At 48.7% G+C, this 27,182-nt stretch overlaps 1 protein-coding gene across 1 annotated transcript; it reads right to left on the bottom strand.

The window, feature by feature from the left end:
• Positions 1-81: 81 nt before the first annotated feature.
• LOC123490290 (STAM-binding protein-like A) lies at positions 82-26,107 on the bottom strand (the record flags this gene model as incomplete). Its single annotated transcript, XM_045220354.1, has 8 exons — positions 25,917-26,107; positions 21,241-21,465; positions 17,746-17,821; positions 14,967-15,062; positions 14,264-14,397; positions 13,457-13,710; positions 12,535-12,668; positions 82-264 (listed from the first exon to the last, which is right to left on the bottom strand). Coding segments are annotated over exons 2-8 (1,080 nt in total), but the record flags the coding sequence as incomplete, so codon positions are not given.
• Positions 26,108-27,182: the final 1,075 nt, after the last annotated feature.

Raw genomic sequence — 27,182 nt, 5'->3', positions numbered from 1 at the left:
CAGTTTGGTTTTACTTAAAACGTATCATGACAAGCAAACAAAACATAAAGCAGGCTTAACTCGCTGAGGAAAATGTTTAACTGGTCCTAGATCAGCACTCCTAGAAGTGTCTCTGGTGTAACTCACATGTATCCACCCCAGGGTGATGAGGTCATACTGGTCCTGGATCAGAAACAGCTCCTCCTCGTTCTCCGTGTCGCAGTAGTCTGGTCCGCCGTTCTGCTTCGGCACGATCACATGGGTCACCGTGAACGCATTCCTCAGCTGGAACACACACAGGGTCAGACACACAGAGACAGACACACAGAGACAGACACACAGAGACAGACACACAGAGACAGAGACAGAGACACAGAGACAGAGACAGACACACAGAGACAGACACAGACACACAGAGACAGACACACAGAGACAGACACACAGAGACAGACACACAGAGACAGACACACAGAGACAGACACACAGAGACAGACACACAGAGTCAGAGACAGACACACAGAGACAGAGACAGACACACAGAGACAGACACACAGAGACAGACACACAGAGACAGACACACAGAGACAGACACACAGAGACAGACACACAGAGACAGTCAGACACACAGAGACAGAGACAGACACACAGAGACAGAGACAGACACACAGAGACAGAGACAGACACACAGAGACAGAGACACAGAGACAGACACACAGAGACAGACACACAGAGACAGACACACAGAGACAGTCAGACACACAGAGACAGAGACAGACACACAGAGACAGAGAAAGACATACAGAGACAGAGACAGACACACAGAGACAGAGACACAGAGTCAGACACACAGAGTCAGACACACAGAGACAGACACACAGAGACACACAGAGACACACAGAGACACACAGAGACAGACACACAGAGACAGAGACAGACACACAGAGACAGAGACAGACACACAGAGACAGAGACAGACACACAGAGACAGAGACAGACACACAGAGACAGACACACAGAGACAGACAGACACACAGAGACAGACATACAGAGACAGACACACAGAGACAGACACACAGAGACACAGAGACAGAGACAGACACACAGAGACACAGAGACAGAGACAGACACACAGAGACACAGAGACAGAGACAGACACACAGAGACAGAGACACAGAGTCAGAGACAGACACACAGAGTCAGAGACAGACACACAGAGTCAGAGAGACACACAGAGTCAGAGACAGACACACAGAGACAGAGACAGACACAGAGACAGACACACAGAGACAGAGACAGACACACAGAGACAGAGACAGACACACAGAGACAGAGACAGACACACAGAGACAGAGACAGACACACAGAGACAGAGACAGACACACAGAGACAGAGACAGACACACAGAGACAGAGACAGACACACAGAGACAGACACACAGAGACAGACACACAGAGACAGACACACAGAGACAGACAGACACACAGAGACAGACATACAGAGACAGACATACAGAGACAGACATACAGAGACAGACATACAGAGACAGACACACAGAGACAGACACACAGAGACACAGAGACAGAGACAGACACACAGAGACACAGAGACAGAGACAGACACACAGAGACAGTCAGACACACAGAGTCAGAGACAGACACACAGAGTCAGAGACAGACACACAGAGTCAGAGACAGACACACAGAGTCAGAGACACACAGAGTCAGAGACACACAGAGTCAGAGACACACAGAGTCAGAGACAGACACACAGAGACAGAGACAGACACACAGAGACAGAGACAGACACACAGAGACAGTCAGACAGAGAGACAGTCAGACACAGAGAGACAGAGACAGACACACAGAGACAGACACACAGACACACAGAGACAGACATACAGAGACAGACATACAGAGACAGACACACAGAGACAGAGAGACACACAGAGACAGAGACAGACACACAGAGACAGTCAGACACACAGAGACAGTCAGACACACAGAGTCAGAGACAGACACACAGAGTCAGAGACAGACACACAGAGACAGAGACAGACACACAGAGACAGAGACACAGAGAGACAGTCAGACACAGAGAGACAGAGACAGACACACAGAGACAGACAGACACACAGAGTCAGAGACACACAGAGACAGTCAGACACACAGAGTCAGAGACAGACACACAGAGACAGACACACAGAGTCAGAGAGACACACAGAGACAGAGACAGACACACAGAGACAGTCAGACACACAGAGACAGTCAGACACACAGAGACAGTCAGACACACAGAGTCAGAGACAGACACACAGAGACAGAGACAGACACACAGAGACAGAGACACAGAGAGACAGTCAGACACAGAGAGACAGAGACAGACACAGAGAGACAGACAGACACACAGAGACAGACAGACACACAGAGTCAGAGACAGACACACAGAGTCAGAGAGACACACAGAGTCAGAGACAGACACACAGAGACAGAGACAGACACACAGAGACAGAGACAGACACACAGAGACAGAGACAGACACACAGAGACAGAGACAGACACACAGAGACAGAGACAGACACACAGAGAGAGACAGACACACAGAGAGAGACAGACACACAGAGACAGTCAGACACACAGAGACAGAGACAGACACACAGAGACAGAGACAGACACACAGAGACAGAGACAGACACACAGCGACAGAGACACAGAGACAGACACACAGAGACAGACACACAGAGACAGACAGACACACAGAGACAGAGACACAGAGACAGTCAGACACACAGAGACAGAGACAGACACACAGAGACAGAGAAAGACATACAGAGACAGAGACAGACACACAGAGACAGAGACAGACACACAGAGACAGTCAGACACACAGAGACAGACACACAGAGATAGACACACAGAGATAGACACACAGAGACACACAGAGACACACAGAGACAGACACACAGAGACAGAGACAGACACACAGAGACAGAGACAGACACACAGAGACAGAGACAGACACACAGAGACAGAGACAGACACACAGAGACAGACACACAGAGACAGAGACAGACACACAGAGACAGACACACAGAGACAGACAGACACACAGACAGACATACAGAGACAGACACACAGAGACAGACACACAGAGACACAGAGACAGAGACAGACACACAGAGACACAGAGACAGAGACAGACACACAGAGACAGTCAGACACACAGAGTCAGAGACAGACACACAGAGTCAGAGAGACACACAGAGTCAGAGACAGACACACAGAGACAGAGACAGACACACAGAGACAGAGACAGACACACAGAGACAGAGACAGACACACAGAGACAGAGACAGACACACAGAGACAGAGACAGACACACAGAGACAGAGACAGACACACAGAGACAGAGACAGACACACAGAGACAGAGACAGACACACAGAGACAGAGACAGACACACAGAGACAGAGACAGACACACAGAGACAGACACACAGAGACAGACACACAGAGACAGACACACAGAGACAGACAGACACACAGAGACAGACATACAGAGACAGACATACAGAGACAGACATACAGAGACAGACATACAGAGACAGACACACAGAGACAGACACACAGAGACACAGAGACAGAGACAGACACACAGAGACACAGAGACAGAGACAGACACACAGAGACAGACAGACACACAGAGACAGACATACAGAGACAGACATACAGAGACAGACATATAGAGACAGACACACAGAGACAGACACACAGAGACACAGAGACAGAGACAGACACACAGAGACAGAGACAGACACACAGAGACAGTCAGACACACAGAGTCAGAGACAGACACACAGAGTCAGAGACAGACACACAGAGTCAGAGACACACAGAGTCAGAGACAGACACACAGAGTCAGAGACAGACACACAGAGACAGAGACAGACACACAGAGACAGAGACAGACACACAGAGACAGTCAGACAGAGAGACAGTCAGACACAGAGAGACAGAGACAGACACACAGAGACAGACACACAGACACACAGAGACAGACATACAGAGACAGACATACAGAGACAGACACACAGAGACAGACACACAGAGACAGAGACAGACAGACACACAGAGACAGTCAGACACACAGAGACAGACAGACACACAGAGACAGAGACACACAGAGACAGTCAGACACACAGAGTCAGAGACAGACACACAGAGACAGAGACAGACACACAGAGACAGTCAGACACACAGAGTCAGAGACAGACACACAGAGTCAGAGACAGACACACAGAGTCAGAGACAGACACACAGAGTCAGAGACACACAGAGTCAGAGACACACAGAGTCAGAGACACACAGAGTCAGAGACAGACACACAGAGACAGAGACAGACACACAGAGACAGAGACAGACACACAGAGACAGTCAGACAGAGAGACAGTCAGACACAGAGAGACAGAGACAGACACACAGAGACAGACACACAGACACACAGAGACAGACATACAGAGACAGACATACAGAGACAGACACACAGAGACAGAGAGACACACAGAGACAGAGACAGACACACAGAGACAGTCAGACACACAGAGACAGTCAGACACACAGAGTCAGAGACAGACACACAGAGTCAGAGACAGACACACAGAGACAGAGACAGACACACAGAGACAGAGACACAGAGAGACAGTCAGACACAGAGAGACAGAGACAGACACACAGAGACAGACAGACACACAGAGTCAGAGACACACAGAGACAGTCAGACACACAGAGTCAGAGACAGACACACAGAGACAGACACACAGAGTCAGAGAGACACACAGAGACAGAGACAGACACACAGAGACAGTCAGACACACAGAGACAGTCAGACACACAGAGACAGTCAGACACACAGAGTCAGAGACAGACACACAGAGACAGAGACAGACACACAGAGACAGAGACACAGAGAGACAGTCAGACACAGAGAGACAGAGACAGACACAGAGAGACAGACAGACACACAGAGACAGACAGACACACAGAGTCAGAGACAGACACACAGAGTCAGAGAGACACACAGAGTCAGAGACAGACACACAGAGACAGAGACAGACACACAGAGACAGAGACAGACACACAGAGACAGAGACAGACACACAGAGACAGAGACAGACACACAGAGACAGAGACAGACACACAGAGACAGAGACAGACACACAGAGAGAGACAGACACACAGAGACAGTCAGACACACAGAGACAGAGACAGACACACAGAGACAGAGACAGACACACAGAGACAGAGACAGACACACAGCGACAGAGACACAGAGACAGACACACAGAGACAGACACACAGAGACAGACAGACACACAGAGACAGAGACACAGAGACAGTCAGACACACAGAGACAGAGACAGACACACAGAGACAGAGAAAGACATACAGAGACAGAGACAGACACACAGAGACAGAGACAGACACACAGAGACAGTCAGACACACAGAGACAGACACACAGAGATAGACACACAGAGATAGACACACAGAGACACACAGAGACACACAGAGACAGACACACAGAGACAGAGACAGACACACAGAGACAGAGACAGACACACAGAGACAGAGACAGACACACAGAGACAGAGACAGACACACAGAGACAGACACACAGAGACAGAGACAGACACACAGAGACAGACACACAGAGACAGACAGACACACAGACAGACATACAGAGACAGACACACAGAGACAGACACACAGAGACACAGAGACAGAGACAGACACACAGAGACACAGAGACAGAGACAGACACACAGAGACAGTCAGACACACAGAGTCAGAGACAGACACACAGAGTCAGAGAGACACACAGAGTCAGAGACAGACACACAGAGACAGAGACAGACACACAGAGACAGAGACAGACACACAGAGACAGAGACAGACACACAGAGACAGAGACAGACACACAGAGACAGAGACAGACACACAGAGACAGAGACAGACACACAGAGACAGAGACAGACACACAGAGACAGAGACAGACACACAGAGACAGAGACAGACACACAGAGACAGACACACAGAGACAGACAGACACACAGAGACAGACATACAGAGACAGACATACAGAGACAGACATATAGAGACAGACACACAGAGACAGACACACAGAGACACAGAGACAGAGACAGACACACAGAGACAGAGACAGACACACAGAGACAGTCAGACACACAGAGTCAGAGACAGACACACAGAGTCAGAGACAGACACACAGAGTCAGAGACACACAGAGTCAGAGACAGACACACAGAGTCAGAGACAGACACACAGAGACAGAGACAGACACACAGAGACAGAGACAGACACACAGAGACAGTCAGACAGAGAGACAGTCAGACACAGAGAGACAGAGACAGACACACAGAGACAGACACACAGACACACAGAGACAGACATACAGAGACAGACATACAGAGACAGACACACAGAGACAGACACACAGAGACAGAGACAGACAGACACACAGAGACAGTCAGACACACAGAGACAGACAGACACACAGAGACAGAGACACACAGAGACAGTCAGACACACAGAGTCAGAGACAGACACACAGAGACAGAGACAGACACACAGAGACAGAGACACAGAGACAGACACACAGAGACAGACACACAGAGACAGACACACAGAGACAGACACACAGAGACAGACAGACACACAGAGACAGACATACAGAGACAGACACACAGAGACAGACACACAGAGACAGAGACAGACACACAGAGACAGAGAAAGACATACAGAGACAGAGACAGACACACAGAGACAGAGACAGACACACAGAGACAGAGACAGACACACAGAGACAGAGACAGACACACAGAGACAGAGACAGACACACAGAGACAGAGACAGACACACAGAGACAGACACACAGAGACAGACACACAGAGATAGACACACAGAGATAGACACACAGAGATAGACACACAGAGACAGAGACAGACACACAGAGACAGAGACAGACACAGACACACAGAGACAGAGACAGACACACAGAGACAGAGACAGACACACAGAGACAGACACACAGAGACAGACAGACACACAGAGACAGAGAGACACACAGAGACAGAGACAGACACACAGAGACAGTCAGACACAGAGAGACAGTCAGACACAGAGAGACAGAGACAGACACACAGAGACAGACACACAGACACACAGAGACAGACATACAGAGACAGACATACAGAGACAGACACACAGAGTCAGACACACAGAGTCAGAGACAGACACACAGAGACAGTCAGACACACAGAGACAGTCAGACACACAGAGACAGTCAGACACACAGAGACAGAGACAGACACACAGAGACAGAGACAGACACACAGAGACAGAGACAGACACACAGAGACAGAGACAGAGACAGACACACAGAGACAGAGACAGACACACAGAGACAGACACACAGAGACAGAGACAGACACACAGAGACAGTCAGACACACAGAGACAGTCAGACACACAGAGACAGACAGACACACAGAGACAGACACACAGAGACACAGAGACAGTCAGACACACAGAGACAGTCAGACACACAGAGACAGACAGACACACAGAGACAGTCAGACACACAGAGACAGACACACACACAGAGACAGACAGACACAGAGACAGACACACAGAGACACACAGAGACACACAGAGACAGACACACAGAGACAGTCAGACACACAGAGACAGACAGACACACAGAGACACACAGAGACACACAGAGACACACAGAGTCAGACACACAGAGACAGTCAGAGTCAGACACACAGAGACAGTCAGACACACAGAGACAGTCAGACACACAGAGACAGACAGACACACAGAGACAGACACACAGAGACAGAGACACACAGAGACAGACAGACACACAGAGACAGAGACAGACACACAGAGACAGACACACAGAGACAGAGTCAGACACACAGAGACAGTCAGACACACAGAGACAGACAGACACACAGAGAAAGTCAGACACACAGAGAAAGTCAGACACACAGAGACAGACAGACACACAGAGACAGTCAGACACACAGAGACAGAGACAGACACACAGAGACAGAGACAGACACACAGAGACAGAGACAGACACACAGAGACACACAGAGAAAGTCAGACACACAGAGAAAGTCAGACACACAGAGACAGACAGACACACAGAGACAGACACACAGAGACAGAGACACACAGAGACAGACAGACACACAGAGACACACAGAGACAGACAGACACACAGAGACACACAGAGACAGACAGACACACAGAGACACACAGAGACACACAGAGTCAGACACACAGAGACAGTCAGACACACAGAGACAGACACACAGAGACAGACACACAGAGACAGACAGACACACAGAGACAGACAGACACACAGAGACAGAGACAGACACACAGAGACAGTCAGACACACAGAGACAGACAGACACACAGAGACAGTCAGACACACAGAGACAGAGACAGACACACAGAGACAGACACACAGAGACAGTCAGACACACAGAGACAGTCAGACACACAGAGACAGAGACAGACACACAGAGACAGACACACAGAGACAGACACACAGAGACAGACACACAGAGACAGACACACAGAGACAGACACACAGAGACAGACACACAGAGAGACACACAGAGACAGACACACAGAGACAGACACACAGAGACAGTCAGACACACAGAGACAGAGACACAGAGATAGACACACAGACACACACACACAGAGACACACAGAGACACACATAGACAGACACACAGAGACAGTCAGACACACAGAGACAGTCAGACACACAGAGACAGACACACAGAGACAGACACACAGAGATAGACACACAGACACACACACACAGAGACACACAGAGACACACAGAGACAGACACACAGAGACAGTCAGACACACAGAGTCAGAGACAGACACACAGAGACAGTCAGACACACAGAGACAGACACACAGAGACAGACACACAGAGACAGAGACAGACACACAGAGACAGACACACAGACACACACACACAGAGACACAGAGACAGTCAGACACACAGAGACAGTCAGACACACAGAGACAGACACACAGAGACAGTCAGACACACAGAGACAGTCAGACACACAGAGACAGTCAGACACACAGAGACAGTCAGACACACAGAGACAGACACACAGAGACAGACACACAGAGACAGAGTCAGACACACAGAGACAGACATACAGAGACAGACACACAGAGACAGACACACAGAGACAGACACACAGAGACAGAGACAGACACACAGAGACAGAGAAAGACATACAGAGACAGAGACAGACACACAGAGACAGAGACAGACACACAGAGACAGAGACAGACACACAGAGACAGAGACAGACACACAGAGACAGAGACAGACACACAGAGACAGTCAGACACACAGAGACAGACACACAGAGATAGACACACAGAGATAGACACACAGAGACAGAGACAGAGACAGACACAGACACACAGAGACAGAGACAGACACACAGAGACAGAGACAGACACACAGAGACAGACACACAGAGACAGAGACAGACACACAGAGACAGAGACAGACACACAGAGACAGAGACAGACACACAGAGACAGTCAGACACAGAGAGACAGTCAGACACAGAGAGACAGAGACAGACACACAGAGACAGACACACAGACACACAGAGACAGACATACAGAGACAGACATACAGAGACAGACACACAGAGTCAGAGACTGACACACAGAGACAGTCAGACACACAGAGACAGTCAGACACACAGAGACAGAGACAGACACACAGAGACAGAGACAGACACACAGAGACAGAGACACAGAGACAGAGACAGACACACAGAGACAGAGACAGACACACAGAGACAGAGACAGAGACAGAGACAGACACACAGAGACAGTCAGACACACAGAGACAGTCAGACACACAGAGACAGTCAGACACACAGAGACAGTCAGACACACAGAGACAGTCAGACACACAGAGACAGACACACACACAGAGACAGACAGACACACAGAGACAGTCAGACACACAGAGACAGACACACACACAGAGACAGACAGACACACAGAGACAGACAGAGACACACAGAGACAGACACACAGAGACAGTCAGACACACAGAGACAGTCAGACACACAGAGACAGACAGACACACAGAGACACACAGAGACACACAGAGACACACAGAGACACACAGAGTCAGACACACAGAGACAGTCAGAGTCAGACACACAGAGACAGTCAGACACACAGAGACAGTCAGACACACAGAGACAGACAGACACACAGAGACAGACACACAGAGACAGAGACACACAGAGACAGACAGACACACAGAGACAGAGACAGACACACAGAGACAGACACACAGAGACAGAGTCAGACACACAGAGACAGTCAGACACACAGAGACAGTCAGACACACAGAGACAGAGACAGACACACAGAGACAGAGACAGACACACAGAGACAGAGACAGACACACAGAGACAGACACACAGAGACAGTCAGACACACAGAGACAGACACACAGAGATAGACACACAGAGATAGACACACAGAGATAGACACACAGAGATAGACACACAGAGACAGAGACAGAGACAGACACAGACACACAGAGACAGAGACAGACACACAGAGACAGAGACAGACACAGAGACACACAGAGAAAGTCAGACACACAGAGAAAGTCAGACACACAGAGACAGACAGACACACAGAGACAGACACACAGAGACAGAGACACACAGAGACAGACAGACACACAGAGACACACAGAGACAGACAGACACACAGAGACACACAGAGACAGACAGACACACAGAGACACACAGAGACACACAGAGACACACAGAGTCAGACACACAGAGACAGTCAGACACACAGAGACAGACACACAGAGACAGACAGACACACAGAGACAGACAGACACACAGAGACAGACAGACACACAGAGACAGAGACAGACACACAGAGACAGTCAGACACACAGAGACAGACAGACACACAGAGACAGTCAGACACACAGAGACAGAGACAGACACACAGAGACAGACACACAGAGACAGACACACAGAGACAGTCAGACACACAGAGACAGTCAGACACACACAGACAGAGACAGACACACACAGACAGAGACACAGAGACAGACACACAGAGAGACACACAGAGACAGACACACAGAGACAGACACACAGAGACAGTCAGACACACAGAGACAGACACACAGAGACAGAGACACAGAGATAGACACACAGACACACACACACAGAGACACACAGAGACAGACACACAGAGACAGTCAGACACACAGAGACAGTCAGACACACAGAGACAGACACACAGAGACAGACACACAGAGATAGACACACAGACACACACACACAGAGACACACAGAGACACACAGAGACACACAGAGACAGACACACAGAGACAGTCAGACACACAGAGTCAGAGACAGACACACAGAGACAGTCAGACACACAGAGACAGTCAGACACACAGAGACAGTCAGACACACAGAGACAGACACACAGAGACAGACACACAGAGACAGAGACAGACACACAGAGACAGACACACAGACACACACACACAGAGACACAGAGACAGTCAGACACACAGAGACAGTCAGACACACAGAGACAGACACACAGAGACAGTCAGACACACAGAGACAGTCAGACACACAGAGTCAGAGACAGACACACAGAGACAGAGACAGACACACAGAGTCAGAGACAGACACACAGAGACAGAGACAGACACAGAGAGACAGACAGACACACAGAGACAGAGACAGACACACAGAGACAGAGACAGACACACAGAGACAGACAGACACACAGAGACAGACACACAGAGACAGACACACAGAGTCAGAGACAGACACACAGAGACAGAGACAGACACAGAGAGACAGACAGACACACAGAGACAGAGACAGACACACAGAGACAGAGACAGACACACAGAGACAGAGACAGACACACAGAGACAGAGACAGACACACAGAGACAGAGACAGACACACAGAGACAGACACACAGAGACAGACACACAGAGACACACAGAGACAGACACACAGAGACACACAGAGACAGACACACAGAGACAGAGACACAGAGACAGACACACAGAGACACACAGAGACAGAGACACACAGAGACACACAGAGACAGAGACAGACACACAGAGACAGACACACAGAGACAGACACACAGAGACAGACACACAGAGACAGACACACAGAGACAGACACACAGAGACAGACACACAGAGACAGACACACAGAGACAGAGACAGACACACAGAGACAGACACACAGAGACAGACACACAGAGACAGACACACAGAGACAGACACACAGAGACAGACACACAGAGACAGACACACAGAGACAGACACACAGAGACAGACACACAGAGACAGACAGACAGAGACAGACACACAGAGTTAGGTCTTACCAGTTTGCCACAGAGGATGCCACAGGTCTCCACAGCTCGTCTGGTGTTGGAATCAGCTAGTCTGAGGAAGCTGCTGCACAGCTCTGAGGGCACTGCCAGCTGCCGGATGCCATCCACCATGCCATCCATGGTGTCTGGACAGAGGAGGGATGATCATGTTGAGGACCACTTCAGAAAGAAGTGTTTTAATAAATGTGTTATCCTCTCATTCAAATGTGAATCATGTGTTTAATTTAATTTGTATGTTTTATTTGCAAAGCCAAAATAAAATGATATTATATTCTATGTTGTGGAGCCAGATGAAACATCCGTGGAGAAAAGTAGTTCAGAGTAGAAGAAGTTGATCAGCCTTTGAATCGTTCTGAGTGCACAAAACATTAGGAACATCTTCCAAATATTGAGTTGCGCCCCCTTTTGCCCTCAGAACAGCCTCAATTCGTCGGGGCACAGACTCTACAAGGTGCCGAAAGCGTTCCACAGGGATGCTGGCCCATGTTGACTCCAATGCTTCCCACAGTTGTGTCAAGTTGGCTGGATGTCCGTTGGGTGGTGGACCATTCTTGATACACACGGGAAACTGTTGAGCGTGAAAAACCCAGCAGCATTGCAGTTCTTGACTCAAACCGGTGCGCCTGGCACCTACTACCATACCCCGTTCAAAGGCACTTAAATATTTTGTCTTGCCCATTCACCCTCTGAATGGCACACATACACAATCTATGTCTCAATTGTCTCAAGGCTTAAAAATCCTTCTTTAACCTGTCTCCTCCCATTCATCTACACTGACTGAAGTGGATTTAACAAGTGACATCAATAAGGGATCATAGCTTTCACCTGGATTCACCTGGTCAGTCTATGTCATGGAAAAAGCAGGTGTTCCTAATGTTTTGTCCACTCAGCGTATGTGTGTGTGTGTACTCACTGTTGTTCCCACTAGGGCTGACCAGACCCCCAGGTTTGAGCGTCCGGTCGAAGGTGGGGAGTGCTGTGGGCCCGGTGCTGCCGCCAGGGGGTCTTCTCTGGATGGTGCTGTCCCCCGGGCTCAGAGGGGGGGTGGGGGCCAGGGGCAGGGAGGGGCCCTGGATCCCTGGGAGGAGGGGTGCGTCGGGGGGAGGGGCCCCAGGAGCATGAAACTCCTGAAGGATACGCAGTCTCTCCTTCTCCAGCTCCTGACGTCTGATTATGGAGTCACGTTAGGGTCAATATTGATTCATATTTGAATATTTTTTTTAAAAAGGTCCAATGTAGCCGTTTTGATCTCAATATCAAATAATTTCTGGGCAACAACTAAGTACCTTACTGTGATTGTTTTCAATTGGTCAAAAATAAACAAAAATAGCTTCTTAGCAAAGAGCCATTTCTCAAGCAAGAATTTTGCCTGGACTGTCTGGGAGTGGTCTGAGTGGGAAGGGGAAAACAGGTGATGTCACCAGGCAGGCCAAAACTCCATCCCACCAAAACAAAACTGCTCTTACACTAAAAAGGCATTCTCAACATTTTCAAAATGTCACAGTATTATTCCAACATAGTGTGGAAGTGTATATAAAACAGGAAAATCACGTTTTTGACTGCACTGGAAAATGAATGCAATATTCATCCAATCCAGTTTCAAATCATGAAATAGCCGACAAGTTGAATTTATGAATTCAAATTACATTTCTTAAATGCAAATGAAAAAAAAGGATTACATTCATATGAAGTTTCTGTTGGCAGTAAGGTTACTCCATACCTGATCATCTCCTCGAAGGCGCTGAACTGCTCTTGTTCCCGTTGGCGGCGCTGTAGCTCCATAACACGGTCCCGCTCTGCTTGCACCGCCTGCTGCTTCGACTGCTGCTGCGCCAGGGTGGCCTCCTCCGCTTTCTACACACACAGTATTATAATCAACCAAATCAGGTGGGCAGAGGGCTCTACTGGGGGTATATAGTTGTAAAATGGGCAGGAAGGCCTACAGGGGTGGACAGAGGGCTCTACTGGGGGTATATCGTTGTAAAATGGGCAGGAAGGTCTACAGGGGTGGACAGAGGGCTCTACTGGGGGTATATAGTTGTAAAATGGGCAGGAAGGCCTACAGGGGGTGGACAGAGGGCTCTACTGGGGGTATATAGTTGTAAAATGGGCAGGAAGGTCTACAGGGGTGGACAGAGGGCTCTACTGGGGGTATATAGTTGTAAAATGGGCAGGAAGGTCTACAGGGGTGGACAGAGGGCTCTACTGGGGGTATATCGTTGTAAAATGGGCAGGAAGGTCTACAGGGGTGGACAGAGGGCTCTACTGGGGGTATATCGTTGTAAAATGGGCAGGAAGGTCTACAGGGGTGGACAGAGGGCTCTACTGGGGGTATATAGTTGTAAAATGGGCAGGAAGGTCTACAGGGGTGGACAGAGGGCTCTACTGGGGGTATATAGTTGGGTGGGCAGAAGCCTTCTTACCTTTTTGATGAGATACTGTGCATGCTCCTGCTCATATATCTTGAGAAGAGCCTTCTTCAGCACCTCTGCTTGAGGGAAGGCCACCTCCTTCAGTCTCTGTTGGGACAGATGAGAGCATGTCACATCAAAAGAGAGAACCGTAGAGGTCCTAGAACAGTGTGGAGGACCAGGGTTGGGTTGTTGGGGGGGGATACTGGAGGATCAGGGTTGGGTTGTTGGGGGGGATACTAGTGGATCAGGGTTGGGTTGTTGGGGGGGGATACTAGTGGATCAGGGTTGGGTTGTTGGGAGGGGATACTAGTGGATCAGGGTTGGGTTGTTGGGGGATACTGGAGGATCAGGGTTGGGTTGTTGGGGGGATACTGGAGGATCAGGGTTGGGTTGTTGGGGGGATACTGGAGGACCAGGGGTTGGGTTGTTGGGGGGATACTAGTGGATCAGGGTTGGGTTGTTGGGAGGGATACTAGTGGATCAGGGTTGGGTTGTTGGGGGATACTAGTGGATCAGGGTTGGGTTGTTGGGGGGGGATACTAGTGGATCAGGGTTGGGTTGTTGGGGGGGGATACTGGAGGACCAGGGTTGGGTTGTTGGGGGGGGATACTGGAGGACCAGGAGGACCAGGGTTGGGTTGTTGGGGGGGATACTGGAGGATCAGGGTTGGGTTGTTGGGGGGGGATACTGGAGGACCAGGGTTGGGATGTTGGGGGATACTGGAGGACCAGGGTTGGGTTGTTGGGGGATACTAGTGGATCAGGGTTGGGTTGTTGGGGGGATACTGGAGGACCAGGGTTGGGTTGTTGGGGGATACTGGAGGACCAGGGTTGGGTTGTTGGGGGGGATACTAGTGGATCAGGGTTGGGTTGTTGGGGGGGGATACTGGAGGACCAGGGTTGGGTTGTTGGGGGGGATACTGGAGGATCAGGGTTGGGTTGTTGGGGGGGATACTGGAGGATCAGGGTTGGGTTGTTGGGGGGATACTGGAGGATCAGGGTTGGGTTGTTGGGGGGATACTAGTGGATCAGGGTTGGGTTGTTGGGGGGATACTGGAGGACCAGGGTTGGGTTGTTGGGGGGATACTGGAGGATCAGGGTTGGGTTGTTGGGGGATACTAGTGGATCAGGGTTGGGTTGTTGGGGGGATACTGGAGGACCAGGGTTGGGTTGTTGGGGGGATACTGGAGGATCAGGGTTGGGTTGTTGGGGGGGGTAGTGGAGGACCAGGGGTTGGGTTGTTGGGAGGGGATACTGGAGGACCAGGGTTGGGTTGTTGGGGGGATACTGGAGGATCAGGGTTGGGTTGTTGGGGGGTAGTGGAGGATCAGGGTTGGGTTGTTGGGGGATACTGGAGGATCAGGGTTGCGTTGTTGGGGGGGATAGTTGGGGGATACTGGAGGACCTGGAGGACCAGGGTTGGGTTGTTGGGGATACTGGAGGACCAGGGGTTGGGTTGTTGGGGGAGGATACTGGTGGATCAGGGTTGGGTTGTTGGGGGATACTGGAGGACCAGGGTTGGGTTGTTGGGGGAGGATACTGGTGGATCAGGGTTGGGTTGTTGGGGGGATACTGGAGGACCAGGGTTGGGTTGTTGGGGGATACTGGAGGACCAGGGTTGGGTTGTTGGGGGGATACTGGAGGACCAGGGTTGGGTTGTTGGGGGGGATACTGGAGGATCAGGGTTGGGTTGTTGGGGGGATACTGGAGGACCAGGGTTGGGTTGTTGGGGGGGGATACTAGTGGATCAGGGTTGGGTTGTTGGGAGGGGATACTAGTGGATCAGGGTTGGGTTGTTGGGGGGATACTAGTGGATCAGGGTTGGGTTGTTGGGGGGGATACTGGAGGATCAGGGTTGGGTTGTTGGGGGGGTAGTGGAGGACCAGGGTTGGGTTGTTGGGGGGGGGATACTGGAGGACCAGGGTTGGGTTGTTGGGGATACTGGAGGACCAGGGTTGGGTTGTTGGGGATACTGGAGGACCAGGGTTGGGTTGTTGGGGGATACTGGAGGACCAGGGGTTGGGTTGTTGGGGGTACTGGAGGATCAGGGTTGGGTTGTTGGGGGGATACTGGAGGACCAGGGTTGGGTTGTTGGGGGGATACTGGAGGACCAGGGTTGGGTTGTTGGGGGGGTACTGGAGGACAAGGGTTGGGTTGTTGGGGGGGGATACTGGTGGATCAGGGTTGGGTTGTTGGGGATACTGGAGGATCAGGGTTGGGTTGTTGGGGGGTACTGGTGGACCAGGGTTGGGTTGTTGGGGGATACTGGAGGACCAGGGTTGGGTTGTTGGGGGGGGATACTGGTGGATCAGGGTTGGGTTGTTGGGGGATACTGGAGGATCAGGGTTGGGTTGTTGGGGGGTACTGGTGGACCAGGGTTGGGTTGTTGGGGGGATACTGGTGGACCAGGGTTGGGTTGTTGGGGGGATACTGGAGGATCAGGGTTGGGTTGTTGGGGGTACTGGTGGACCAGGGTTGGGTTGTTGGGGGGATACTGGTGGACCAGGGTTGGGTTGTTGGGGGGGATACTGGTGGACCAGGGTTGGGTTGTTGGGGGGGATACTGGAGGATCAGGGTTGGGTTGTTGGGGGATACTGGTGGACCAGGGTTGGGTTGTTGGGGGGGGGATACTGGTGGACCAGGGTTGGGTTGTTGGGGGGTACTGGAGGACAAGGGTTGGGTTGTTGGGGGGTACTGGAAGACAAGGGTTGGGTTGTTGGGGGGTACTGGTGGACCAGGGTTGGGAAACACTGTCCTAGAACACTACGCATTAGAATCTAGAATCCTACCTTCAAGGTGTCCTTCTTCTCTGGAATGTTGGCTGTTTTGTAGTCTCTGTGTTTAGGAAGCTTCTCAATGAACAGCCTGAATAGAAACATTATGACAAACAGAAACACATCTTCGTAACGTTGCAGAAATCTGAAACGTTTGGTACAGAAATGATGCAGAAAAGCTAATCCATGCTTTTGTCACTTCTAGATTAGACTACTGCAATGCTCTACTCTCCGGCTACCTGGATAAAGCACTAGATAAACTTCAATCGAACGCTGCTGGCACCCGCCCACCCGACTAGAATCACCACTCTTGACGGGTCTGACCTAGAGTATGTGGACAACTACAAATACCTAGGTGTCTGGTTAGACTGTAAACTCTCCTTCCAGACTCACATTAAGAATCTCCAATCCAAAGTTAAATCTAGAATCGTCTTCCTATTTCGCAACAAAGCCTCCTTCACTCATGCTGCCAAACATGCCCTCGTAAAACTGACTATCCTACCGATCCTTGACTTCGGCGATGTCATTTACAAAATAGCCTCCAACACTCTACTCAGCAAATTGGATGTTGTCTATCACAGTGCCATCCGTTTTGTCTCCAAAGCCCTATACGCTACCCACCACTGTGACCTGTACGCTCTTGTTGGCTGGTCCTCACTACATGTTCGTCGTCAAACCCACTGGCTCCAGGCCATCTATAAATCACTGCTAGGCAAATCCCCCGCCTTATCTTAGCTCATTGGTCACCATAGCAGCACCCACCCGTAGTCTGCGCTCCAGCAGGTATATCTCACTGGTCATTCCCAAAGCCAACACCTCCTTTGGCCGCCATTCCTTCCAGTTCTCTGCTGCCAATGACTGGAACGAATTGCAAAAATCTCTGAAGCTGGAGACACTTATCTCCCTCACTAACTTTAAGCATCAGTTGTCAGAGCACCTTACCGATCACTGCACCTGTACACAGCCCATCTGAAATTAGCCCACCCAACTACCTCATCCCTATATTGTTATTTATTTTGCTCTTTTGCACCCCAGTATCTCTATTTGCACATAATCTCTTGCACATCTAGCATTCCAGTGTTAATACTATTGTAATTATTTTGCACTATGGCCTATTTATTGCCTTACCTCCATAACTTGCTACATTTGCACACACTGTATATATATTTTCTGTTGTATTTTTGACTTTATGTTTTTTACCCCATATGTAACTTTGTGTTGTTGTTTTTATCGCACTGCTTTGCTTTATCTTGGCCAGGTCGCAGTTGTAAATGAGAACTTGTTCTCAACTGGCTTACCTGGTTAAATAAAGGTGAAATAAAATAAAAATAAAAAAACGCGGCTGCTAGAATCTGGACTACATCCCAAAAAACTTGATCATATTACTCCAGTGCTAGCCGCTCTACACTGGCTTCCTGTTAAGGCCAGGGCTGATTTCAAGGTTTTACTGCTAACCTACAAAGCATTACATGGGCTTGCTCCTACCTATCTCTCTGATTTGTTCCTGCCGTACATACCTACACGTACGCTACGGTCACAAGACGCAGGCCTCCTTATTGGCCCTAGAGTTTCTAAGCAAACAGCTGGAGGCAGTGCTTTCTCCTATAGAGCTCAATTTTTATGGAATGGTCTGCCTATCCATGTGAGAGACGCAGACTCGGTCTCAACATTTAAGTCTTTACTGAAGACTCATCTCTTCAGTAGGTCCTATGATTGAGCGTAGTCTGGCCCAGGGGTGCGAAGGTGACCAGTAAGGCACTGGAGTGACTGTTTCTGTCTGGCCGGCTCCCCTCTCTCCACTGGGATCCTCTGCCTCTGACCCTATTACGGGGGCTGAGTCACTGGCTTACTAGTGCTCTTCCATGCCGTCCCTAGGAGGGGTGCGTCACGTCGTGCCAGGCTTTATTGAGCTATACTCGATTTGAGTGGGTTGAGTCACTGACGTGATCTTCCTCCTCGGCTCGTGCGGTGGAGGAGATCTTTGTGGACTATACTCAGCCTTGTCTCAGGGTAGTAGGTTGGTGGTCTATACTCAGCCTTGTCTCAGGGTAGTAGGTTGGTGGGCTATACTCAGCCTTGTCTCAGGGTAGTAGGTTGGTGGGCTATACTCAGCCTTGTCTCAGGGTAGTAGGTTGGTGGTCTGTTGATATCCCTCTAGTGGTGTGGGGGCTGTGCTTTGGCAAAGTGGGTGGGGTTATAACCTGCCTGGTTGGCCCTGTCCGGGGGTATCGTCAGACGGGGCCACAGTGTCTCCCGACCCCCTCCTGTCTCAGCCTCCACTATCTATGCTGCAATAGTCTATGTGCCGGGGGGCTAGGGTCAGTCTGTTATATCTGGTGTTATTCTCCTGTCTCATCCGGTGTCCTGTGTGAATTTAAGTATGATCCCTCTAATTCTCTCTCTCTCTCCCTCCCCTGCCGGAGGACCTGAGCCCTAGGACCATGCCTCAGGACTACCTGGCCTGATGACTCCTGGCTGTCCCCAGTCCTCTCCCTCTCTCCCTCTCTCCCTCCCATCCCGGAGGACCTGAGCCCTAGGACCATGCCTCAGGACTACCTGGCCTGATGACTCCTGGCTGTCCCCAGTCCTCTCCCTCTCTCCCTCTCTCCCTCTCTCCCTCCCATCCCGGAGGACCTGAGCCCTAGGACCATGCCTCAGGACTACCTGGCCTGATGACTCCTGGCTGTCCCCAGTCCACCTGGTCCTCTCTCCCTCCCCTCCCGGAGGACCTGAGCCCCTAGGACCATGCCTCAGGACTACCTGGCCTGATGACTCCTGGCTGTCCCCAGTCCACCTTGTCCTCTCTCCCTCCCCTCCCGGAGGACCTGAGCCCTAGGACCATGCCTCAGGACTACCTGGCCTGATGACTCCTGGCTGTCCCCAGTCCACCTTGTCCTCTCTCCCTCCCCTCCCGGGAGGACCTGAGCCCCTAGGACCATGCCTCAGGACTACCTGGCCTGATGACTCCTGGCTGTCCCCAGTCCACCTGGTCGTGCTGCTGCTCCAGTTTCCACTCTTCTGCCTGCGGCTATGGAACCCTGACCTGTTCACCGGACGTGCTACCTTGTCCCAGACCTGCTGTTTTCAACTCTCCCTCTCTCTACCGCACCTGCTATTTCAACCTCTAAATGGCCGGCTATGAAAAGCCAAGTGACATTTACTCCTGATGTACTGACCTGTTGCAACCTCTACAACCACTGTGATTATTATTTGATTGATTGATTGATTGATTGTCCCCAGTCCACCTGCTTGTGCTGCGGCTCCCTGACCTGTTCACCGGATGTGTCCCGGACCTACCTACCTACCTAGGTGTGGGTAGCCTATATTAACTTCATATTAATTATTATATGCCATTTAGCAGACGCTTTTATCCAAAGCCACTTACAGTCATGTGTGCATACATTTTTACGTATGGGTGGTCCCGGGGATCGAACCCACTACCCTGGCGTTACAACCGCCGTGCTCTACCAGCTGAGCTACAGAGGAACACGTTTCACCAACTCAACTTACGTGATGTACTTGTTGTAGAGTACGAAGGCGTGCTCGGTGTTTCCCTCCTCGGTGTAGATGTTGGCCATGCGGATCATCTCCATGCCGGACCTGAAGTACCTCCGGGGGGGAACATCCTCGTTCACGTCCACAGAGCTGCCCTTCTTGGTCAGGGCACGGACACGGTCTTCAGGGGGCAGGCTGACATCAGTGTGGTCCGCCATCCGGACCTTTCTCCCTACACACCTGACAGGAAATCAAACCATTTTTAGTCTGCTTCAGAAATTGCACCCTATATATAGTGCACTATTTTTGACCAGCTGGCTATCGGGGCGGCTCGCTGGGGTTCCACCCAGCTCACCTACAGACCTGACAGGGAGTTCAATTAATCAATCAAATGTATTGATTAAGCTCTAGTTTCCATTAGCACTTGTCACGGAGGGCGCGTTCCACAGCTAAGGCGAGGCAACAACCAATGGTTGCGTGCCATGTCATCGACTGTGTCAGACTGGTGAAATGCTATAACGTGATGTGGTTAGCTGATACTTCAAATATCTCTCCAGGCGTTGTAAGATCTGCTAGGTTTCAGCAAAGTCTAAGCATCGGAACGCGCCCAAAGGAGAGACTTAGTTCTTCACTGACTAATGAAAACTTAAAATATGATACTGTAAAATCACATTGGATGCGTTTACACAGGCAGCCCAATTGTAACGTGATTAAGCGTTCATTAGTCAGTGAAGAAGTGAGTCTCTCCAGGTGACAACAAACCATGGCATGACGACACGGGACAGGCTATACGGACACTCCTGGTGCCCAAATTGATGACGTATGTCGCGCAGCTGCGAGTCACGTGGAGACGAATGGATTGAGTTCAGTCCTGATGAGCCCTTCCCAGCTAGCTAATGTATACTGGCTAGCTGGCAGCAACAGCAGCATAGCGCTTGGATAAAACCTGGAAAAGTTGTTTATTTCGATGTGCCTGGGAGAAGTAACTTTGTAGTATTGGTCACCAGCTGTTTGTGTGTTGCTGGCCAATTAGTCCCACTAGATTATATTCTGACCAGGATAGCAGCCTATGAGTCGTTCCAGGTTATTTCAGCCAGCCATGACACCCACCATCTCAGATTGTTCTGGAATAGTTTCTGTAGTTAGATTGGCATCCTGAAACATTATTTTGTTGAAATGTAATTTTATATCTGAGAACATAAGCTAATTGATTGCACCCAAATTGCCAAATTGTAATCGATTGGATTCAGATTATATTCAATATAGTACCAAACATTCGATTTGGACCAAACTTGTTCCTACCAATGAGGAAGACATGAAGAATCCCCAGAAAATGTCTAAAGCCACCCCACTCCCACCCCAACAATCAGCATAGAGTATGAGTTCTCTATGAAGCTGTGGTATGAGTTCTCTATGAAGCTGTGGTATGAGTTCTCTATGAAGCTGTGGTATGAGTTCTCTATGAAGCTGTGGTATGAGTTCTCTATGAAGCTGTGGTATGAGTTCTCTATGAAGCTGTGGTATGAGTTCTCTATGAAGCTGTGGTATGAGTTCTCTATGAAGCTGTGGTATGAGTTCTCTATGAAGCTGTGGTATGAGTTCTCCTATGGAGCTGTGGTATGAGTTCTCTATGAAGCTGTGGTATGAGTTCTCTATGAAGCTGTGGTATGAGTTCTCTATGAAGCTGTGGTATGAGTTCTCTATGAAGCTGTGGTATGAGTTCTCTATGAAGCTGTGGTAGGAGTTCTCTATGAAGCTGTGGTAGGAGTTCTCTATGAAGCTGTGGTAGGAGTTCTCTATGAAGCTGTGGTAGGAGTTCTCTATGAAGCTGTGGTAGGAGTTCTCTATGAAGCTGTGGTAGGAGTTCTCTATGAAGCTGTGGTAGGAGTTCTCTATGAAGCTGTGGTATGAGTTCTCTATGAAGCTGTGGTATGAGTTCTCTATGAAGCTGTGGTATGAGTTCTCTATGAAGCTGTGGTATGAGTTCTCTATGAAGCTGTGGTATGAGTTCTCTATGAAGCTGTGGTATGAGTTCTCTATGAAGCTGTGGTATGAGTTCTCTATGAAGCTGTGGTATGAGTTCTCTATGAAGCTGTGGTATGAGTTCTCTATGAAGCTGTGGTATGAGTTCTCTATGAAGCTGTGGTATGAGTTCTCTATGAAGCTGTGGTATGAGTTCTCTATGAAGCTGTGGTATGAGTTCTCTATGAAGCTGTGGTATGAGTTCTCTATGAAGCTGTGGTATGAGTTCTCTATGAAGCTGTGGTATGAGTTCTCTATGAAGCTGTGGTATGAGTTCTCTATGAAGCTGTGGTATGAGTTCTCTATGAAGCTGTGGTATGAGTTCTCTATGAAGCTGTGGTATGAGTTCTCTATGAAGCTGTGGTATGAGTTCTCTATGAAGCTGTGGTATGAGTTCTCTATGAAGCTGTGGTATGAGTTCTCTATGAAGCTGTGGTATGAGTTCTCTATGAAGCTGTGGTATGAGTTCTCTATGAAGCTGTGGTATGAGTTCTCTATGAAGCTGTGGCTTGGAGTTTTGCTTCTATACGATCAAATGTATTCCCTGTGAATCTGGTGATGCATTTTCCCCTGTTGAGAGGAAATATTAATTGAAGTTGCTTGCATTATTTACCATAAAGTAGTGTGACAGTACCAGGTTTTGACCACTAGATGCTGCTGTTCCTGCTCTACTATTTTATCTATTTTGCTCATCTCTTGTGTTTATCAAATAGATCACATTTCCTTTGCAACTTTGGGTAGAAAACCAATAGATTTGGCTCATGATGATAATACATTGTGTGGACATCCTCACTATTCAAGCCAGTCCTCCACGAAAGCAAATCCGTTTGTCCTTCTTTTATGCTTAATCTGTGTCCAGGAAACGGCACCTTTGTGTGTGGTTTATTCCCTTCAAAAAAGGTCTGGATTCATTACTGTTCCTGACCATTCCTGGTGAACAAGCAAACCATTAGGTTACAGCAGTTCTAAATGGTTTCAATGTTATGGTATCTAATGGTCTTCAATGGTAAAAGTCCCAAACACACACTGTATTGTGTTTTGCAGTGGTAATGTTGTTTGGTTTAATGGTAAATGTCACTAATCACACTACATATTGAGCTGATTCACCGCTTCGACCAGCCTTTATGCCTGTGCACACCGCTCAGGTAGCTTAGTGGGTAAGAGCGTTGTGCCAGTAACCGAAAGGTCGCTGGTTCTAATCCCCGAGCCGACTAGGTGAAAGATCTGTCGATGTGCCCTTGAGCAAGGCACTTAACCCTAATTGCTCCTGTAAGTTGCTCTGGATAAGAGCGTCTGCTAAATGACTAAAATGTAAAAATGCTTCAACCAGCCTTTATGCCTGTGCTCACCGCTTTCAAAAATGAATCTATTAGCACTTCACTCAGAGCACACAGCTCTCCTGCCAGTCAATGTTGTGGGATGTAGGATTCGTATTTCTTTGTGTGATTATCAGCTATGAAATAAAACAGCAGAAATACATTGAAAAACAGCTACTGCTGCATTTTTCTACAATAAATCTCAACTCACACGTGCTCATACTTGACTTTTGACCATTTTCATTCGCAAATGTAATGCTCACACTGTAGAGCACTGCAATTTGACCACCCGCCAACGTGGCTGGTAAAATAGACATTCTTACCCACCAATACCCAGTGCTTGATTTTGACTGAAATAGACGCAGGTAATCATATTGGGTGCCGGTCCTCTTTATATTTAGGTGCAGGAGCTCCATAATACTTTTGAGCTAATATTCTATAAGAGGAACAGGAGCTCAAGCAGTAGAACATTTGAGGTGCTGGTACTCCGCTCCAGTGAACTGCCCAAGTCAAGCACTGCCAATACCTAAATCTATCCACATTTGGCGGGTGGTTAATTTTATATAATTATATATTATTAATTAACACCCGCCAAATGTGGATAGATGTATGTATTGGCAGTGCTTGACTTGGGCAGGAGCTCAATTGACTGATTTCTTTATATGAACTGTAACGCAGTAAAATCTTTGAAATTGTTGCATTTTGTGTTTATATTTTTGTTCAGTTTATATTGAAATATATTATTTTTCCGTATGGGTAGATTTCATGAAAAAGTTGTTTTAGGTGTTTGAAAAATTCTCCAACCCCTCCGGACCGACCCCAGCCATCCTTTGCTCCACAGATTTCTGGGGTGCATGACGCTCCTGCTGGGAAGGGCTCAGTAGGAACCAGTTCGTCACCACTCGACTCTCCCTGCGCGACATACGGACAACAGCCTCTCCCTGATGACACACACTGTTATAAAGTGTCCACAATTAAGTATTCTTATGTATATTAAGTATTATGTGCATAAACATTAGTGCTTTCCCCCCCCCCCCACAATTTTGGACTAGCTAGTCAACAGAAACGTCTGAGCATGCTGAATCTGTCGCTAGCCAAGTTTAGTTGGCCCTGATTTCTCCATATCATGTTTGGGCTGCTAACTAGCTAGTTAGCTAGCCGTGACCGATGTGAAGTTAACCTCAATGGGCGACTTGCTAGCTAGACATGACCGATTTGAAGTTACCCATACACTTGATGTATGCTAACTAGACATGTTTCACCATCATCCCATACTGAAAAACATGAATTGCAGGGTCAAGATTGATTTACCAGCTGTTCTAACAGTAGCTAGCTTAGCAAAAACTAACTTACGTTCGGTTGTTTTCAAATTCTCAGCTGGTTGCGCGATGAAATCTGTAGTTTTCACCAACAAATATGTATCAACGAGTATATCATGAAATTCAGGGCCTATTTATCGTTGTCTTTATCAAGTAAATGTTCAGTTTAGTAAATAATTAGGTGGCTAATTGCTACAACTGTCTACTTCCGCATCTCCAACAGCGTCTCGTCAGCAACACTATAAAATGACTTCCGGGTCACGGAATTTCGGTATTGTTCAAAATAAAAGTCCTATACACAACAGTATAAAAGTGTTATTATGTGTATTTATTGATGATATACGAAAAATAATTGTCTCAACATTCATGTTTAAGTGACATTTGCATTAAGTTTGGGTTAGGTCAAATCCCAGCTAGCAAAGAGGTTTTGGCCCAATCCAACCCTATTTCGGTGCGACATTATACGTCATATTGAAAGACTGCCCAGAATCGTCCAGAGTACATCGGGTTGATTTCTTCTTTTTTTTTTTTTTTTTTTATTTCACCTTTATTTAACCAGGTAAACCAGTTGAGAACAAGTTCTCATTTACAACTGCGACCTGGCCAAGATAAAGCAAAGCAGTGCGATAAAAACAACACAGAGTTACATATGGGGTAAAACAAAACATAAAGTCAAAAAAAATACAACAGAAATACAATTAATATACAGTGTGCAAATTTAGCAAGTTATGGAGGTAAGGCAATAAAATAGGCTATAGTGCAAAATAATTACAATTTAGTATTAACACTGGAATGATGTGCAAGAGATGATGTGCAAATAGAGATACTGGGGTACAGATGAGCAAAATAAATAACAATATAGGGATGAGGTAGTTGGGCGGGCTAATTTCAGATGGGCTGTGTACAGGTGCAGTGATCGGTAAGGTGCTCTGACAACTGATGCTTAAAGTTAGTGAGGGAGATAAGTGTCTCCAGCTTCAGAGATTTTTGCAATTTGTTCCAGTCATTGGCAGCAGAGAACTGGAAGGAATTGCGGCCAAAGGAGGTGTTGGCTTTGGGGATGACCAGTGAGATATACCCGCTGGAGCGCAGACTACGGGTGGGTGTTGCTATGGTGACCAATGAGCTAAGATAAGGCGGGATTTGCCTAGCAGTGATTTATAGATGGCCTGGAGCCAGTGGGTTTGGCGACGAATATGTAGTGAGGACCAGCCAACAAGAGCGTACAGGTCACAGTGGTGGGTATTATATGGGGCTTTGGAGACAAAACGGATGGCACTGTGATAGACAACATCCAATT

Source organism: Coregonus clupeaformis, unplaced genomic scaffold (assembly GCF_020615455.1).
Source record: "Coregonus clupeaformis isolate EN_2021a unplaced genomic scaffold, ASM2061545v1 scaf3636, whole genome shotgun sequence".
NCBI classification, from domain to species: domain Eukaryota; kingdom Metazoa; phylum Chordata; class Actinopteri; order Salmoniformes; family Salmonidae; genus Coregonus; species Coregonus clupeaformis.
Note: the sequence above shows the minus strand (reverse complement) of the source record. Positions and strands in the feature narration are given on the sequence as shown.